This window comes from Sarcophilus harrisii, chromosome 2 (assembly GCF_902635505.1).
Source record: "Sarcophilus harrisii chromosome 2, mSarHar1.11, whole genome shotgun sequence".
Classification (NCBI taxonomy): Eukaryota; Metazoa; Chordata; class Mammalia; order Dasyuromorphia; family Dasyuridae; genus Sarcophilus; species Sarcophilus harrisii.
The window spans coordinates 431,490,675-431,510,822 of NC_045427.1; the positions used below are offsets into that span (position 1 = coordinate 431,490,675).

Here is a 20,148-nt window from a genome sequence, read left to right on the forward strand (position 1 = left end):
GTAGGGTGGGGGAAATAGAGGGGAAGTGACTATCTCCCCTGAAGCTCATGAAAAGACAGAGTCCATCAGTGACTCTTTGACCCCCCTCCTGCTGAAGAATCAGCAAGCTACAGACATGATGGTATTATGGTAGGAGGAGGCATTTTTTTTCATAAATGGTTTATGCTAAAAGCCTTGATGGAAGCAAGACACTGTTCTCTCTATGAGTCTGCTTTGTACTCTAGGTAAAACTGTCGGAAAAGGTAGAACAGCCCTAATCTACGAGATGATTCCTGTGGGAAATCAAGCAGCTTTTCAGGCGTAATTTGAAAAGTCACTGCTTCCGCACTCTCCAAACTTCTGTGGTGGGGGTGAGGGAATGGGGGCATTGTAGGGAGGGGGAGAGAAAGAAGCCATTTATAAAGCAATCAGCCCTTTGACTGATTCCACCATCGTTCAGAATTATTAACTGAAATTTGGCCTTTATTCCTCCCTCCTGAGGGAAGGCAATGCTGGCACTTTACTTCCAATCAAGCCCAGCACAGAGGACATAAGGGACACATGGCATGTGAGAATGGAACCTGCATTGTTTGGTGTAGGCGAGGACCTCAGCAGGAATTGTGGGCATCGTTCTTAAAGCTGTTCAGCTCTCAGCAACAATCCAAAGAAAAAATCATCAGTAATTTTGGCTTGATGTAATGGAAGGGATGATGGACTTGTCGCGAGACATCTGGGTTTGAAATTTAACCATGATTCTTACTACCTATATACGATCTTGGGCAAGCTGCTTGATTTCCCTGAATGTCAGTCTCTTTATAAAACTGGGATAATAATATCCATGCCAATTACCTCAGTGTTGTAAAGAAAGCATTTTGGGGGAAAAAAAGATAATAGACATGAATGATTTTAAAAATTAGTTTTTTATTTCCAAATACATGCAAAGATAGTCTTCAACATTCATCCTTGAAAAACCTTTTTTCAAGTGTTTCAAAATTTTCTCCCTCCCAAGGGATAGCAAGCAACCCAATATTAGTTAAATATGTACAATTCTACTAAATATATTTCCATATTCATCATGCTGTACAATGTAAATCAGATTGAAAGAGAAAAAAATGAGAAAGAAAAAATAAAATAAGCAAACAAACAAAACAAAAATGTGAAAATACTATGCTTTGGTCCACATTTAGCCTCCACACCTCTCTCTGATGTGGATGGCACTTTCCATCTCAAGTCTATTGGAATTGCCTTGAATCATCTCATTATTGAAAAGAACCAAGTCCATCACAGTTGAGCATCATATAATTGTCTCTTGGTTCTACTTACTTCACTTAGAATCAATTCATGTAAGTCTTTCTAGGCTTTTCTGAAATCAGCATGCAATAAGCTATCTTTTTTTTTTTTAATTACCTTTAAAAAGCACTGGGCTCTGCCACTAATTCTAGCCATATGAGGTCTTATTTGATTTGCATTAAGCAGTTTGTGCAAGTCCCTCTACTGCTGGAGATAGGAAGATAAAAACAAAACAATTTTGGGGAGAAACTGTGTATACAGATAAGTCAATATAAAATGTATACAAAATCATTTTGGGAGTGGGCTGGTAGACCAGGAGGGATCTCATTTAAGAGATGGCCCTTGAGCTAAGTCTTGAAAAGAACTAGGGATTACCAGTGGTAAAGGGAAGGAGAGAGAGTATTTCAGACACAGGGGGATAGACCATTTTTCTACTTTTAACTTTAAAGGACACATTTTGATGCCTCGTGAAGTATACTGCACTAAACAAGTTTGGCATGGCATAAAGTAGATTTTTACTATAACTATTTTGGGGAAATAGTTTCATTGGTACTCTTCCTTCAATATGAAAGAATTTTTTTTTAATTAAAGCTTTTTATTTTCAAAGCATATGCATAATTTTCAGCATTCATCTTTGCAAAACCTTGTGTTCCAAATGTTTTTTCCTTCCCTTTTCCCTACCCCCTCTCCCAGACAAGTAATCTAATATATGTTAAACATGTATACATATTTCCATAATTATCTTGGTGCACAAGAAAAATCAGATCAAAAAGGAAAAAAATGAGAAAGAAAAAAAATGCAAGCAAACAACAACAAGAGTGAAAATGCTATGTTGTGATCCACCTTCAGAACTCATAATCCTCTCTCTGGATGCAAGTAGCTTCTTTATCACAAGATCAAAGGAACTCACCTGAATCACCTCACTACAATATCAAAGAATTTCGAAGCCACAAAGCTCTGGAGATCAACTAGTCCAATCTGTATCTGAAAATGTCAACCCTCTCTGTGACACCCTCCCACCCTCCAATAACAAAAATCTCTAAGGTCAAGGAACCCCCAGCTTCCCAAGGCAGCCCCTTCCACTTCTGAACAATTTTAGGTGTTAAGAAGTTTTTCCTTATTGTCAACCTGAAATCTGAAGATATTTGATTTTACTTTCTACCTATTGCTTTTAGGTAGACAGGTGGTGCAGTGGATAGAACTCTGGACTTAGATTCACAAAGACGAGTTCAAATCCAGCTTCAACCACTTATAACCATATGACCCTGAGAAAGTCACTTAATTTCTATCTGCATCAGTTTTCTCATCTGTAAAACATGGATAATAGTACCTATCTCCCATGATCATAGTGAGGATAAGGTGATGTTTGTAAAACATTTTACAAACCCTCAAGTGTATAAATTCTATTTACTGCACTATTATCATTCTAGATCTGTCTTATGTGATCAAACACAAATCACATTTCTCTTCCACAAAGCAGTTCTCCAGATATTCTCCAGATATTTGGAGACACATCTACTGAGTCTTCAATAAAATAAAGGATCCCAAGGATTTCAAATGCTCACCTGGTTGAACATTCCAAATCCCTTTTATTGGTTACATTATCATTCTTTTTGCCATCTTTGTGGTTCTCTTCTGCACATCTCCAGTTTGCCTACATTCTTGGCTCTCCAGTTTCCACTGTCCCACATGGCTTCTCAAACATCACTCCTGTCACGATATTCCCATTTTCAAGAAATTCTAGCGACTCCCAGATGCCAGCAGCAGATCCACCCTCTTCAACCTGATATATGTGAGGAATATGTGAGGTCCTTTCCATCTGGTCCCACTTTAAATCTTTATCTTTACCTTCCTTGGTAACCCCACATGAACTTCATGCTTCAGTTGGGCCTGTCCCTTGACCCTTCTCACACACAAAACACATGCCATACTCATTCCCACCCCATGCAATCTCACACAATCATATGCTGGATGACTATGTCCTGGAATTCTTTCATGTGTGTACGCTTTGTAGATCTGTTTTCAGACCTTAAGAATCAATCCCTTTACACAGCCTTCCTTGGGGCAGCCAGGTGGCAGACTGAATAAAGCACTAGACCTCAAGTGGGAATCCTGCCTTAAACACTTACTAAATATATGATTTTGGTCAAATCATTCAACTTCACTTTCTTCTTCTTAAAGTGGGGATAAGAGCATCTATCTCACAGGATTGTTGGGAGGCTCTGAAATAACATAGGCAAAGCATTTTTTAAGCCTTAAAGCCTTATGCAATTAGTCATTATTTTTCTTGTTAGTATTCTGATTCTCCTAGGTCAAAGTGATCTCTTTTCAACTTTTCCCTCCATCCTCTGGGAAGTCTGTATCATATGTAAAACAAAAACAAAAACCAAAACCACTGCTTGGCACTGTGCCTTACACATGGGGGATTCTTAGCAAATACTTGTTGAATTGAGATTATAAACACCACAAAGGCATGATAATCCTCCTTTGTGTGCATCCCTGTCCCTTACTCCTACAAATGTGCAGAGAACATGTCTGTGCATATATAAGTACCTAGAATACGAGTGAATGGGTAGGTCTCCTGGTCTTCTAAAATATTGCTGAAACTTGTACCAAAGGAATACTCCAAAACTGTGCCGAAGGAAATGATGGATTTGTGAAGCCTCAATTTACAAGAACAGATGAGTTAGCTGGACAGGTTCAAAATTAAACCTGCATGAAAACAATAATCAGAAAAGCATTCTGATTAGATTAAAAAAAAAATCAACTGCAACAATTTGCTCCAGGGAATCACAAAACAACTTGAGCTATTTTAACTCTTTAAGACCAGGACTGGTTTTTGGTATGAATTATACGGCCAACTAGTTTTCCATTAGGCTTATGGGACAGATTATTCGTTTGGTAGTTTACCAGAATAAATGTTTAATATGTCATGGTTTCCCTTGTTTTCCAGGGAATATCTGGCTTCTTTCCCATACCTAGATACTCTGGGAATAAAAAAGATTTGGACCTCTGGCAAGAAAAAAAGAGAAGACTATCAACCTTTCTCTTCTCTACTGCCTGCCCATCCACCCCCATTTCCCCAATCAGCACAGAACATCAGAGCTAGAAATTACCCTAAAGAGTGTCTGGGAGCTCCAATTTGTTCAAAGTCATATAGCTGGTAAACAATAGAACTCGGATAGAATCTAAGTTTAGGCTTCTAGAATCATAATATAGCACTGTAGAGTTAGAAGCCTCTTCAAAGACCACTCATTGAATGGATGTAACAATGAAGGTTCAAGAGAAGTGATTTGAGCAAAGTTAACCCTCAGGGGCAGGTCTGGGTTAAGGATCTACAGTTGCTCTACAGTTAGATCTACAGTTGCTCAGTCCTATTTTTTCTGTGCTTTTCCTATTATAATATTGTGGGGACTCCCTTTTCTCAGGAGGACTGGGGGACTGCGAGTGCAGGATGTTATATATACCACCAGACATAGCTGCTTTGTCAGCTTTGTTAAACAACTTTTCTTTGTTATAAGGGAGTTATAAACTAATGAAAAAATAATAAATGCCTACTTATGCCAGTGTGTTAAGCTTTAAGGATACAAATGCAAGCAACAAAGGCTTTACTCTCCAGTTTACATTCTAACATGGGAAGAAATCCATTACCAGAGAAGTAGTGGCCAGAGAGGGAAGTTTTAGTAATACTACTATGATTATTGTTTTCAGAGCCAGGGATGGAAATAGGAGTGGGGAAAAGGGTATTTGTATGTTGACAAGACATGAAGATGGCTGGGCAATAATATGGGGTAGTCTGCCTCCAGACTGATATGCGACAATCAGAAAGTTAGATTCTTAGAGCAAGAACTTGGAGTGCTGAGTCAGAAGGATGAGGGCCAGAATACAGGGCTATGGCTGGTGATGGGATCCTGGGGAATAAATATGGTGGGGGGTATTTGTTTTTTTGTTGAAAGAGGCAGCAATAAAATATTTTAAAATGTTCCAATACCTAGCCCATCTAACTTATGTTCTTCACTGTTTAGGGATTATTTTTCCTTTGTACCACCTTCTACTTTGGCAGATCATGTTTAGTCTTCTTTGACCCAAACAAACATTGTATCCAGTTCTCCTGAAACATATCTAAATGTCCCTGTTGTGGTTTTTTAGAGTCACTTGGTTAAAAAGCAGATTTCAAAGTGTGAATGATTATAACATCTTTATTGTGTATTACAAAACAAAACCAACAGGTTCAATATCATTATTTAGGTGGAAAGAAGAGAAGATAATGCTTTTGAGCACTCATATATGTAATGGAAAGTCAGTATATACTCTGTCACATTCATGGATTCAATACTTGAACAGAGCATTCAAGAACACAAAAATGCAGGAGAGAGAAAGCAGGTCATTTTGTCCTTGCCAGATGTTAAAAAAAAAAAAAAAAAAAAACCCACCAAAAACAAACATTTGAAGTGGGGCAGCCTGGCCTGCAAAGTGGCTCAGTCCAATGACTGAGGTATATTGAGGAGTTAAATTGTTAAAGAGTTGCCTGACAATGTCATTTGAAAACACAAGGTGTAAAATATAAATAAGTCAGCTATTTTGCTTCAATCCAATTTCTAAGCAGTTGTGTGATCGATCAATTTATAAATCGATGGGCTGTCTCACTCCCTCCCACCCCCCCTTCATGTTCTTCTCTCTGAAGGCTCCCTCTGAGCTGCCAGTCTCAGGCCCAACCGTTCAGGGGCAGAAGAGATGGCTCTAATGACTGCTGGCTGCAGGAAGACATGTATCCCTTCACACCCCTGTGTGTGGGCCCTGGGGAAAATCAGTCAGCAGCAAGCACAGACATGTCATCCTGGGAAGCAGAGATGCTTGACCTCCTAAAAGGAGACCCTCAACCCTGCAGCTCAGCTAGCAGGAGGAGCACATTGTCAGTGTATTCTGTCCGTGACTTGGCCATTCCACTCAGGCTCACTGGGTGGAGGCTGGGATGTGGAGGCTCATACAGAAGAGGGCAGTGGAGTTCATTCAGAATGAACCAGGTCAAGTCTGGATCTACCTTCATCAAGTGGAGGAACACGCTGTGGAAAGAAAAACAGTGGAGTGAGGCGGAGGGAGGAATGAAGGGGAAAAGAGGAAGGGATGTTTGATTTTTGCCCAAGAGAGTATTTACTGGGCTACTCAAAAGGACTCTGATAACAATGTCAAATTGCTTCTGACAGCATAACAAATACACTGAAGTTCATTAAGCAGGGCCATTAAGATGGTTCCTAAGCCCAATGGAGATTCAGCTAAACAGTTTCATGTCTATTGGCAAAGAGGAAAAAAAGTCATTAGTCTAAGCAGAACAATATTGACATCAAACAAGCTCCTGGCATATAATTGGTCTAGTCCTAGGGTGTAAAACAGATTTCAAAAAGAAGAAAAATGACAATGCACACACTTTATTATGAGCAGAAAAAAGGCAGCTGAACAGGAAACTCTTAAGAATAGGCTTAGTGACAATAGAGACTTAAAAAATAATGTCATATAATACAATACATCTAATTCTATCAGGGAGAAGGCTTCAATGGCATTAACTCTTTCAGCTTATTAGGGTCCATTTAGTAAATATTTCTACTTGGGTATTAGGAGTTTCCTCTTTGTCTAGAATGTACAAGGTGTCTCCCCTGGCTGAAGAACCCCTTCTCTAGAACTTCATGGCATGCTAAAATCCTTCTCAAGATCACAAAGATTTTCTTGAAAAACCAGTGGATGGGTTTTTGGCCCACTGCTTCAATGCAGTCAGCTCTTGTTGAAAATATGGCAGCTGGGATAAGACACTGAAGGCACTGCTTTTGTGCCTGACATTTCTGAACTAGGTCAGATCTTGGGGATCTTCCTGGGTTGCAGGCTCTGGGCCAGTGCCCTTGTTTCCTCTCTCCTTTGTCCCTTATTTCATGCTACTTATTTCTACATCTAGCCAAAGTGGATGACTTGATGTTGCACTGATCATGTCTTACCCTCATCCACCTTTGTTCAATTGTACCCACCAGCACTCAAGCTCGGAACCAATCCTTCTTACTAGCTCCAAACCAAAATCCTTCAAAACTTGACTCAGGTGCCTTCTCCTCCATGAGGCTTTCTTTGGCTTCCTTGACTAGAAAATTTCCCTTCCTCCTTACACTTTTCTGTTCGTCATCTCCTATTACAAGATACAATTGTATGTATAGCCCACTAAACCAGCTCACTTATACATATGTTTTGGATAGGCACAACAGATGGTCAATGAAGGGGCCCAGAACTGAATAAGGGACAGAGTGAACTAGACTGCAAGTGGGAAAATGTACAATCCTTTTAATGATTCTAAGTTGCTCTCTGCTGCAAAAGCCTTTTGTAAGGGGCCCTACAGGGCTACAAATCCTGGTCCACCATGATCTCAGAAAAATCAAATTTATAGGTCACCCAAAGGGTAAAGGAAAGACATATGGGAAATGTAAATAAGCTGCAGCAAGTTACCAGTATTGATGTGTGTATAAGAGGCATAAGAACAATTATCAAGGAAATGTCCAACAAGCAAAGGAGGTGGGATAGTCATGTACTGAGAATGAAGAATAGCCAAAGGACAGTTTAAATGCTGCATTCCTAGCTATGAAATATTAAAAGGATCAGAGAAAATCTCTAGTACAGCAGATAGGAAGCTTTCTCCAAAGACATGGACAAGAATTGCATAAGAGAAGCCATGGATGACTTGAGATCTGATAGTTCATGGATTCAATGAAGTACTGAAGAAGTAAACATACTTTATCTCCCTTCCCTCTTCTTCCTTCACTCCTGCCCAAATTATAACCTCCTCAAGGGTAAGAACTGTGACATTTTTTCCATTCTTATACCTTCAATGCCTTGCACAGTGCAGATCACATATGATCCCTGACTTTAGACTTCAATACGTGTCCACTGAACAAATCATTGTTTCTTACCTTTATTGGGAATCACCAGCTGTACCACTGTCAAACAACTGGTGTAGTGGAAAAATTCCAAGGTTCCAGACATTAACTACACAAAGGTGGACAACCGAAGGTATAGCTGTAGGGTTCAGCTTTGTCCATTAATCGCTGAACCAACAAACATTTATTAAGTACCTATAATATACCAGGGACTGATTTGGGTGGTGAAGATACAAATACAAGAAATGAAACAATTTCTATGCTCAAGGAACTTACTATAGGAATAAGATATCATTTGTAACGTAAGAGAGAACTGTCTTAGAGATGTGATTCTTTGTTTAGTCAACTAGGCTCAGCCCTGAACCTCCTAGACTTACTCTGCTAGACCTCCCAAGTCTGCCTTCTCCTTAATTATGTTTCTTAGTCTAGTGAACACAATTCATCTTAGCTCTCACAGCTGTTGAGAAGGCAAGTCCCTATTATTTGGATCTTTAGATTGGTCTGACCATCAAATGCTTCATTCTTCTACACTCCAAATCCAGATTTGATAGTGATCACCAACTATCTCTTACCCATTCATCTTCAGATTGTCTTTTTACTCTCTTGTTCTCCCAAGCTCTTGCTCCCTCTCAGGTTATTCACTATTCTTTCTTTCATTTTTTCCTCACTCTTACCCCTCAAGTTGGGAGTATCAACTGTCAGTTTAATTAACTTGCTAAGAGAGAGCTAAGCAATCTCCTAGCTAAAGGTTTCCCAATCATAAGTCTTATCTATGAGATATCCAGAAGAATATACACAATGGGGGCTTTTAATCTCATTGTTCCTTATCTAAATAAACAAATAAATAAATGGATGGATGGATGGATAAATAAATAAATGCCTCTTCCTCCATAAAGTTTTCCCAAATCCCTAAGATGAATAAACACTGTCCTTTCAGAAGCCCAAATAACATTGACTGATTGCAAGAGTCTGTTTTGCACCTCTTGGCACAGATATCCAATAGTTTATTATAGTTATCTGGGTTTGTGGCCTCCTCCATTAGACTCTAAGCTCCTTGTGGACAGGCACTAATTTTATCTCCCTGTGGCTACTGCATGGTTTTTGGATTGAATATTAGATGAAATTTTATATTAGACAAGGAGTTATTAACTAGAATACCACATCATGTTATAATGGGGTTCAATATGCTATTCGAATATAGACATGCCTTGCTCTACACATAAGATCTATTCCTGAAAAGTTCTGTGCACAGTTATAAAAAAAATTTTTTTTTTAATGGCAGAGTTTGGTATTTAAAGAAGCCAGGCAATGGATCCTTTTGCAATTCAAATAACCTCTCTCTGAATTTAACTGTTTTGTCACTTCAGATGATCACATCTTAGGCTTTCTTAAAACTGGTACCAGATAGGATCACAGGACAAAATTGGCAATAACTATAGCAATCTAATGTTTGACAAACCCAAAGACCCCAGCTTTTGGGATAAGAACTCACCATTTAACAAAAACTGCTGGGAAAATTGGAAACTAGTATGGAAGAAATTATGGTTCGACCCTACATACCAAGATAAGCTCTAAATGGATTCATGATTTAGACATAAAGAGTGATATCATAAACAAATTAGAACAACCTCTCAGATCTATGGAGAGGGAAGGAATTTGTGTCCAAAGAAGAATTGGAACTCATAATTGAACACCAGATAGATAATTTTGATCATATTAAGTTAAAAAGATTTTGTACAAACAAAACTAATGCGGACAAGATAAGAAGGGAAGCAATAAATTGGGAAATCATTTTTACATTTAAGGGTTTTGATAAAGGCCTCATTTCTTTTTTTTTTTTTTAATTTTTAATAGCTTTGTATTTACAAGTTATTTGCATGGGAAATTTTACAGCATTGACAATTGCCAAACCTTCTGTTCCAGTTTTTCCCCTTCCCCTCCCACCCCCTCCCTTAGATGGCAGGATGATTAATACATGTTAAATATGTTAAAGTATAAATTAAATACAAAATAATTATACATCTCCAAACCATTATTTTGCTGTACAAAAAGAATCGGACTTTGAAATATTGTACAATTAACCTGTGAAGGAAATCCAAAATGCAGGTGGGAAAAAATATAGGGATTGGGAATTCAATGTAATGGTTCTTAGTCATCTACCAGAGTTCTTTCGCTGGGTGTAGCTGGTTCAGTTCTTTACTGCTCCATTGGAACTGATTTGGTTCATCTCATTGCTGAAGATGGCCAGCTCCATTAGAATTGATCATCATATAGTATTGTAGTTGAAGTATATAATGATCTCCTGGCCCTGCTCATTTCACTCAGCATCAGTTCGTGTAAGTCTCTCCAGCCTTTCTGAAATCATCCTGTTGGTCATTTCTTACCGAACAATAATATTCCATAACATTCATATACCACAATCTATTCAGTCATTCTCCAATTGATGGGCATCCACTCAGTTTCCAGTTTCTGGCCACTACAAAGAGGGCTGCCACAAACATTCGTGCACATACAGGTCCCTTTCCCTTCTTTAAGATCTCTTTGGGATATAAGCCCAGTAGTAACACTGCTGGATCAAAGGGTATGCAGAGTTTGATAACTTTTTGGCCATAGTTCCAAATTGCTCTCCAGAATGGTTGGATGTATTCACAATTCCACCAACAATGTATTAGTGTCCCTGTTTTCCCATATCCGCTCCAACATTCCGCATTATCTTTCCCTAGTTGTCTTAATTTGCATTTCTCTGATTAATAATGACTTGGAGCATCTTTTTATATGGCTAGAAATAGTTTCAATTTCTTCATCTGAGAACTGTCTGTTCATATCCTTTGACCATTTATCAACTGGAGAATGGCTTGATTTCTTATAAATTAGAGTCAATTCTCTATATATTTTGGAAATGATTTCTAAAACATATAGAGAAATGACTCAAATTTATAAGAATCCAAGTCATTTGCCAATTGATAAATGGTCAAAGGATATGAACAGACAATTCTCAGATGAAGAAATTAAAACCATTTCTAATCATATGAGAAGGTACTCTAAATCACTATTAATCAGAGAAATGCAAATTAAAACAACTCTGAAGTACCACTACATACCTCTCAGATTGGCTAAGATGACAGGAAAAGACAAGGACGAATATTGAAGGGGATGTGGGAAAACTGGGACATTAATACATTGTTAGTGGAATTGTGAATACATCCAACCATTCTGGAGAGCAATTTGGAACTATGCTCAAAAAGTTATCAAACTGTGCATACCCTTTGATCCATCAGTGTCTCTACTGGGCTTATATCCCAAAAAGATATTAAAGAAGGGAAAGGGGCCCACATGTGCAAAAATGTTTGTGGCAGCCCTTTTTGTAGTGGCCAGAAACTGGAAACTGAATGGAAGCCCATCAATTGGAGAATGGCTGAATAAGTTATGGTATAGGAATATTATAGAATATTACTGTACAGTAAGAAACAACTAAAAGAATGTTTTCAGAGAGGCCTGGAGAGTCCTACAGGAACTGATGCTAAGTGAAACAAGCAGAACCAAGAAATCATTATGTACAGCAACAGCAAGATTATGTGATGGTCAATTCCAACAAATGTGACTCTTTCAAACAATGAGATGATCTGCACCCAGAGATGGGCCTGTGGGAACTGTGTGGGTCACAACATAACATTCTCACTCTTTTTGATGTTGTTCGTTTGCATTGTTTTCTTACTCATTTACTTTTTTTTTTTTTTGATCTGATTTTTCTTTTGCAGCAAGAGAATTGTATAAATATGTTTACATATATTGGATTTAACATATATTTTAACATGTTTAACACATATTGAATTGCTTGCCCTCTAGGGGAAGGAGGAGGAGAAAATCTGAATCCCAAGGCTATGCAAGGATCAATGTTGTCAAATTATCCATGCATATGTTTTGAAAATAAAAAGCTTTATAAAAAATAAAAATAAAACTGGTACCAGAAATGAAAAGACTCAGAAAATCCAAAGTTTGTATCGTGACTCTGCCATTAATTGAGTGACCTTAGGTAAGGCCTTGCCCTTTTTTGAGGTAACCATTAAATGAAGTTAGGTATAACTAGATGCTTTTATTTAGGAAATAAAGTGGATAGAGTACCAGATTTGGAGTCAGGAAGACTCATCTTTCTGAGTTCAAATCTGGTCTCAGAAACTTACTAGCTGTGTGACCCTAGACGAGTCACTTAATCCTGTTTGTCTCAGTTATTCATCTATAAAATTAGCTGGAAAAGGAAATGGCAGATCTTTTTAGTTATCTTTGCCAAGAAAATCCCAAAAGAGGTCAGGAAAATTTGGACAAAACTGAAAAATGACTGAACAACTCTTCTCTCTCCTCCCTCTCTCCCCCTTCCCACCCAATTATTCTTCTGAAATGTCTCAAATCTTATTTTTAAAAATTTTATCTAAAAGGTAATAATTCCTTGCCACTAAGTTCATCTACTTTATAGTGTTTCTTAAATAATAAATGTAATACCTGTATTATATAAAGAAAGAAGCTCACGTCATAACTGGCATACTTCAAGATTATCTTCTTGAACAAAACTTTTATTTTAATGGTTTCTGATGAAAATCTTTCTGAAGCATATCCCATACCTTTGGGATTTTAAAACATAATTTAGCACCCATTTCCCTTTTCTTTGAGGTGGGGGAGAGATTGGATCTGTGATAGTTCTCTGGGTGAGAAAATTATTTCTACCTATGCAGATTAGCAATTTCTAGTCTGGAGAATTTCTTGGTTTCTTGCTTAGTCAGTGGGAGTTAGAGGTAGATCCTAAGCCAGGCCATCCTGATTATAAGGTTTCTGGACAAGTTACAAGGCCCTCAAGACCCAATGCTGGGTAGGGTTCTAGAGCCTGAGTCTGCCACTCTTTAGCTTTTGTTTCTTTCCTCACTTTTTAGTACTGTTCAGAGATAGCTTTTGGCTACCACTCCTTTCTGCTCACTGTTGCCCTTCTCTTTCTAATTTGTCAGCCCATGGCTAGTTGTACTAGGCTTAATATATGATCTTCTCAGGAATACGTGTATTTTAAGAAGACCCCAGGGAGAGGACAGTAATTAGTACTAAAGAATGAATCATACACTGAGAGAGAGTGAGTGAGTGTGTGTGTGTGTGTGTGTGTGTGTGTGTGCGTGTGTATAGACATACACCATAACATCCTAAAATTTAAACCGTAACATCCTAAGACTAAGAGCTAGAAGGGCTCATCTTAGAGAAACTCTCATTTTACAGATGAGGAAATTGAGGCCCAGAAAAAAGAAATGTCTTACCCAAATTACTTGCTAGCCAAGTAATAGATTGGGGTACAAACACAGCTTTTCTAATTATACATTTTGTGTTCTTTCCATATCAGACAGAAGATATTTGAGGGATAGAAAGGAGGCGGCCTGCTCAGAAGACTTTACATCATAACATGTGGGCAGCTGCCTAAAAAGTTAATCCTTGAGGCCAGCCCTGCTTAGAATGCTCTTTTTCACCTTCTTTAAATCCTACATTTTCTTGAAAGCCTAGCCTAAGAGCCATCTTATATGAAGCTTTCCCTTGACTAATCCTACCTCACAGATACTGCCTCCCTTCTCTGAATTCTCCAATATTTATAGTTTGCATCAAGCCATGGTGTCTTGCAACATTTTTTAATCTAACAAGTACATTTACTATTTTCTTCCAAAAAGAGAGTTAAACTTCTGGGGGATTTAGATCATTGTTCTTCTTTCTTGGAACCTTGAAGACCAAGGACAATTTCAGCAGGCAACAAAGACAACGAGAGAGGAAAATAACATTCTAAGAACAGAGAGGCTGTGAGCAAGGCAAAATGGCACAGATGATGACAATACAATCTGGGTAAAACATTGGTCATAGGAAAGGAGGACTGCAAGAAGATGAGGTGGGGCTGTATAGGGAAAGGCCTTTAAAGTTAGACTAGAGACTTTGAAATACAGGTAGCAGGAAACAATGAAGTATCTACAGAATGAAGCCAGGGAGTGATCCCTTCATAAAATGAAAGCAGTGCAAAAAGCATTTGGGCACCAGCAAGGTGGGGTTTTAATGTTAGTTCTATGACATACTACATGGTCTGGAGCAAATCACTTCACTTTCTTTACCTTCAGTGTCTTTCTCTGTAAAATGGGGGGCAAAAGAGGAAGGGTGCTAGACTTGGTCTCTAAAGTCCTTTCCAATTCAAGTTTGTATTTTAAGGTCATTTCGAGTTCTGGCATTTTGTGTTGCTGTCTCCTCCAGCTCTGACAAGAGATTTCTATACCAAGGTCCTTCCCAATTCTGATATTCTTCACTTTAATGTCCTATCCGGCTTGGACATTCTATAATATGCAAATGGCAATGAAGCAATGGAAAGAGATGTGGGGCTGCTATGAGGATGCCTTGGCCTGTTTTGTGCTTAAAACGATTTAAGCTTTCTTTGCTTGAGATAATCCCATGTTTATAACCTTGGCAGTGGTTGCTGGAGAAGTGATTAGGATATTCTAATTCATCGTTTCCACTTCATCGCAGAAAGAAGGCGGCCCGCGTGGGAGACAATTTTTGTTTAAAAACAAAAATATCTTTGATAATTAGAGTGGCAAGGGAAATGAGGAAACACGCACCCAAAATGGGAAACAGATTTCTATTTACACGTGATGCGCTTGACTGTTTTCCCTAGTGCCAAAGACTCTGAGAATGCAAATGGTTTCATCTGATTCTGTTTCCTTAAAGAAGTGGCACAATTTCTCAGGCTGGAGCACAGAGTACTCCCAGCTGCAATGAACATTTTTATTTGGCCAACAGTGACTTGTGCTTGCACCGGATGAAAGCCAACCTGGTCCCAGTCCCAGTTTAGTCAAAGCTTTTTCCTGCATGAAGTTGATCAAATTTAATCCAATCCAACAAGCATTTATTAAGCTTCGACTGACTGTGGACAAAGCAAGATGCTAGAGATACAAGGACAAAACAAAATGCAGTCCCTACCTTCAAGAAGGATTGGGAGGAGAGGGGATAAAATATGTTCACAGACAGATGACTGAGGAGTGAGGGAGCACTCCCCCTCTTCCATGGGGACCAGAAAAGTTTCCTGCAGGTGATATAGAATCTTGAAACTGGGGATTCTCCTTCAAAAAACCCAAAGCAAAAAAAGCCTTCAAACCAAACTCCACCCCTCAAAACAACCTGTTCAGTCTATTTTAAAAAAATTTTTAATTAAGAAAATTTTTTTCTTCTTCTCCTCCCTCATCAAAAACTCAAGCAAAACCCTTGTAACAAATATATATATATATACAGTCAAGCAAAACAAAATTCCCTTCTGGTCGTGTCTCAAAATGTCTTATTCTGAATCACTCATCTCTTATCAAGTAAGGTGGACTCTTCTACCAGGTTTGCTGAGATGACACTCCCCAGCTATCGTGGTAACAATCTTCTTCTCTGACTTCACTTATGACTATGACCTCCACCTTGCTGATATATTTAACTTTACCTGTTTGCAAGTTATAATCTCCTATAAAAGCTTCAAGCTCCCCAAGAACAAGGATTGTGCCTTATTTAGTCTTTGTTCACCCCGAGCATCTTGAATACTATGATGCACCCTGGAATTGCTTTAGAAATGACCACTGCAAAAAGGTAACCTATATTCTAATTTCACTGAGGTCACTGACTATAAGGCCTTGGTCAAGTGTCTTTTACCTTCTCTTTCAGAAGTTATAATTCCTGTCCCATCTACTTCACAGGGCAGTTAGGAGCACAGCAGGAATTTATAATCAAAATCTGTTGTATTGTATCTTGTAATAATGTAAGTAAAGGGATAGGAACTTGGCCTGTTATTTTATTAGTGTAGGGATCACCCACATAAGGAAACTCCTTCTACCCATGCAGGATGGTAGTATCTTTGCAACTTGGGAATTTAGAGAACTGTCTAAAACATCAAGAGTCTCTATGACTTGACAACTGTCATAAAACCAATATATATGTCATAAGCAGGACTGGATACTGAGTCTCCCCAACTTCAAGGCCAGTTCCCTATCCACTGGCTATAATGCCTCTCAAAACATGAGTGGCATTCTGTAAAATATAAAGTACTGTCTTTTTCTGCTTAAAAAAAAGGGAAAAAATAAGGAATGACTATTACCACCATCCAACATTGTATATTAGTCTAGCATGGAAAATTAACTACACAGAAGAGGGCAAATATTTGTTATGTTTTGCTTGAAATTTCCATTGTATTGACTTGAATACCAATGCATAGTCAGTGGATATATAATTTCATCTATTAGTAATAAACACACACACATGTGTGTGTGTATGTATGCCTTCATGGAAATGAAAGTTATACATTTGTGTGCCTATATACACACACGTCATGAAACCCATACATACATGCATATGAGCTCCATGGTATCTCATTGCTTTTGTTTTTCAAACACATGGACATAAAATAAGGACAAAAAAAATATTAAATCTCCCTCTTTCTCCACATGTCTGAAAGGCAAAAGAGATAGGATGGACTTTGTTCACTATGAAATGTTGGAACTCTGAATGTACAAAGTGTCAGAGTAAAAACATATAGGTGATCCCAAAAGTCTTAAGCTTTGATAGCTATTATAGAAGGAAAAACTTGTATATTCTCCACATTGATTATATGCTAAGAATATGGACTATATCTCTCTACCAAAAGTTGGGTTGTATAAATTCAGAGTTCAATTTATAATTAATTTTTCAAAATCTAGTTAGAAATATATTTTACTTTAAAGGGGATTTCACCTTTTAGTGTGCAGTCTATATTCAGAATGATATATTGTCTACAGGAGCCATATTACACTTGGCTATCACTGGCTCTAAACCAAAGGATTTGGTCTTTGTGAAAGAATGTCTTTAAGTAAAGAGGAGACAAGCTTCCAGAGATAAAGTTCTTCTTCACTTGTCTTGATTTCTTGTATTAGAAACCTTCCCATCCTCCATATCTGCTGTACTCTCTGAATTTTTTCCCCCAAAAACAGTAAGGAAAAGAAAGCTAGAGCTTTCAATCAATGAGCAGCCACTTATTGAGGTACAGTCAGGAAAGCCTGAATAAAAGAGGTACAAGAAAATGAGAAGGAAGAAGCTGAGGTGGGACCAGATTAGGGGCAGGACAGGAAAAACTGGCTCCCCTTCTGTTTGGGTTTGTTCTTTTACAGTCTTATTGCTCTTCATGCTTCCCAACTTTAACCAGGAAGAGGTGATTCCCAATGATAAGATATCATAATGCTCTGCTGAGACCTACTTTGTCACCAAATGCCTATTGGTATATTCTGGATCAGGAGAAACCCATTCTACATAACTGTAAGCCAGAAGACAAAGAAGAAAAACCTGCTTTGTAGTAATCAGGTTAACGGTCTGGAAAATGTTCCAAATACATCTCTGGAAACAGAGCAGAAATGGCTTGTTGAACATTCCAAATGGCCAGTCCACCTTTTTTCTAGCACAAGAAGAAACACTTTCAGAAATATATATACTATTTAACTCCTAAACAAAATTTTTTTTCTCCTTCCCCCCAAGCCCAAATCGGTGGCTTGAGGGAACACAGTTATCAAGATTATCTGGTCCCTGGAGTATCAGGAAGCACTCAGCTGTGTCTTGTGCCGCGTCATGTCCTGAGGCGAGTGATTATCTCTCAATAACCTGTAGGGCCATGTAGCTTAAATGATAACTTGACTTTAAAAAATTTAGAACTCGCTGTTAGGCAGTTTCTAAGCAACCTCTGTTTCCATGGCAAAGAATCCTGGTGTTTATACTGATTTTTCACTTAAAATGCGGTTTTATTGAATTTCACTTCATGCAGGCAGCCATTTCAGCACTCTTCAGCTTGGCCTGGCAATTGATGGGCATCAGTAAGTGCCCAATAAACTCCAATGGTCAAAGCAACTGGAACAGCTGATTCCTTTATAATCAACACTGATGTTCTCCAAAAGACTGAGTTTCTTTCCTGTGCATTTGAAGTAAACAAACAAGTTTTATTTTGCATGGAAGAGAGGGTGTTTCTTTTATCTGTGGGTGCCTTCCTCATGTCTTGATGAGGCAAACTCAATGAGAAGCTAACTGCCTCACAAATGAGTAAGAGAAAAATTCCCATGAGTTTCAAGTCTTCTGTCTAGACAACATCTGCTCAAAGAGGGCTCTAGAAAAATGTCAGCCAACTGTAGCTTGGCAAAGCTAAATCAATAGTAACTGAAATATTTGGCTCCCAACCTTTTGGGGAGACATACTCTCCCTATATCAGTATTTGCTGTAAAGATTCAATGTGCTCTGTCTCTGTGGAATTATAAAATATTTTCTGAGCTAAACAGCTAAATGTATCCTATTGTGGTATTAAAATCATAAAACTGTGAGAGCTGGAAGAGGTCTTTGAGATCATCTAGTCAGAAAATTGCAGTCCAACCCACTCATTTTACAGAGGAAACAACTTCCAGAGAGAGGAAAGGTCCAAGGTCAGAGTAAATTTCATGGACTGCTAGAATTTTTAGCATTTAAAGGGATCTTATAGGTCTAAGTTCAACAAAGCTGCCCACCCACTTTGACTTAACCCAGTGGCCACAGAGTAGGGGTGCAAGCAGCTGATCCAAACCTAAATAACTCCAAGAGCTGTCCATAGGGCTTCATTTTATATAAACTAGACACAGAAATTAAATTATTTTAGCCTCCTCACTCATATTCCAAAGATCTCACCCTCTTCTTTTCTCTGCTCAGCTTTTTTGCTGTTACTCTGCATGCACAGAAGGTACAAATGAGAAGATATATTTCCTTCCAAACAAATGGATGCTTGAGGTGTCGGTGTGTCCTATGCAGCAAGCAGTGGTGTACTATACGCTTGGTTTCTATACTTGGTAATTTACTTTAATGAGCTGCGCTTCATTGATTAACCAGTATTTAAAGCCTGTCCTCATTCACTATTCTACTGAGTGATCTTCCCCTGCATGAGGATATTTTTTCTTGGTTTCTCAAATTGTTGAAAATGGAGGATGATGAGATGAAGCAAAGATTCATCCTTCAAATATACTACCAATTACTTTCATATCTATGCTTACTTGTTTAAAAAATATATGAGATGAGAAAAATCTATTCCCCTTCTTTTGCTGCTCCAAAGACTACAGCTCAACTATTGCATACTGGGTACTACACTATACTGGGCTCATCAAATTCATTTCAACCTCCAAGGTTTTCAACAGAGACAAACCACAGACCCCGCAAAAGTGATTAAATTGCTACCCTGTGGCATGCCAGAGCTTTTGATGGATAACTGGAACCTCACTTTGTGCAGTCAGCAGAGCCACGAGGCTCAATCTACTACCACTTGTACCACCACCCTTTCTTCTTTCTTTCCTGCCTCTCTTGCAGGGGCTCCTTCTCCCAATACACACCAACTCAACTACTCTATTGGCTAATGAAATATTTGATCCTGACAAGCCATCAATCACATGACATAGCAAAGAATGCTAGTGAAAGAACTGGTAACAACAGATTTGGGAAGCCTGTAGTTATTGCTTCTGGATTTGAATCCTGATTACTCCTTGCCCCTTCCCTTCCCCCCCCCCCTTTTTTTTTTAAATTGTCATAGCACAGCAGATATCCCTTATCTTGGATGCTAAGCCCATGTCCAAATTTGCCACACTGAACAGTTCAGATCTACATATGTTTTCAGAACAACTGGCCTTGATAAAAAGCAAAAGAGTAATGCTTAGTGAATGACATATAAAAGGAAAACTAATCCTTTAGTTTTGGTGTTATCAACTATTAATCAAATGATAAAGGGGCTGAAGTTGGGAATTTTGGAGAAAGGAAAGGAAGTTCCCATTTTTCTACAGGCTATAACCTCAGGTAGAAAATGGGTACAAATTACAAGTACACTAAAATTGACCAACCCTGTCATGCTGATTTCCAGTTTGAAAGCATGAACTGCTTAATTTCAAGCTCAATTAAATGATTAATTCCCTCC

General features: G+C 38.4%; 1 protein-coding gene across 5 annotated transcripts in view; it reads right to left on the minus strand.

Annotated features, from left to right (window-relative positions):
• Window positions 1-5,450: 5,450 nt before the first annotated feature.
• Window positions 5,451-20,148, minus strand: part of TTI1 (TELO2 interacting protein 1) — a 44,958-nt gene continuing 30,260 nt past the window's right edge. For 3 of the 5 annotated variants that reach the window (XM_031954062.1, XM_003757008.4, XM_031954060.1), the window contains one exon: window positions 5,451-6,332. In XM_031954062.1, the coding sequence (XP_031809922.1) occupies window positions 6,146-6,332 (187 nt within the window). In that variant the 3' untranslated portion in view covers window positions 5,451-6,145. The remainder of the gene's footprint in view (window positions 6,333-20,148) is intronic. The other 2 variants (XR_004232208.1, XR_004232207.1) reach the window with 1 other exon arrangement.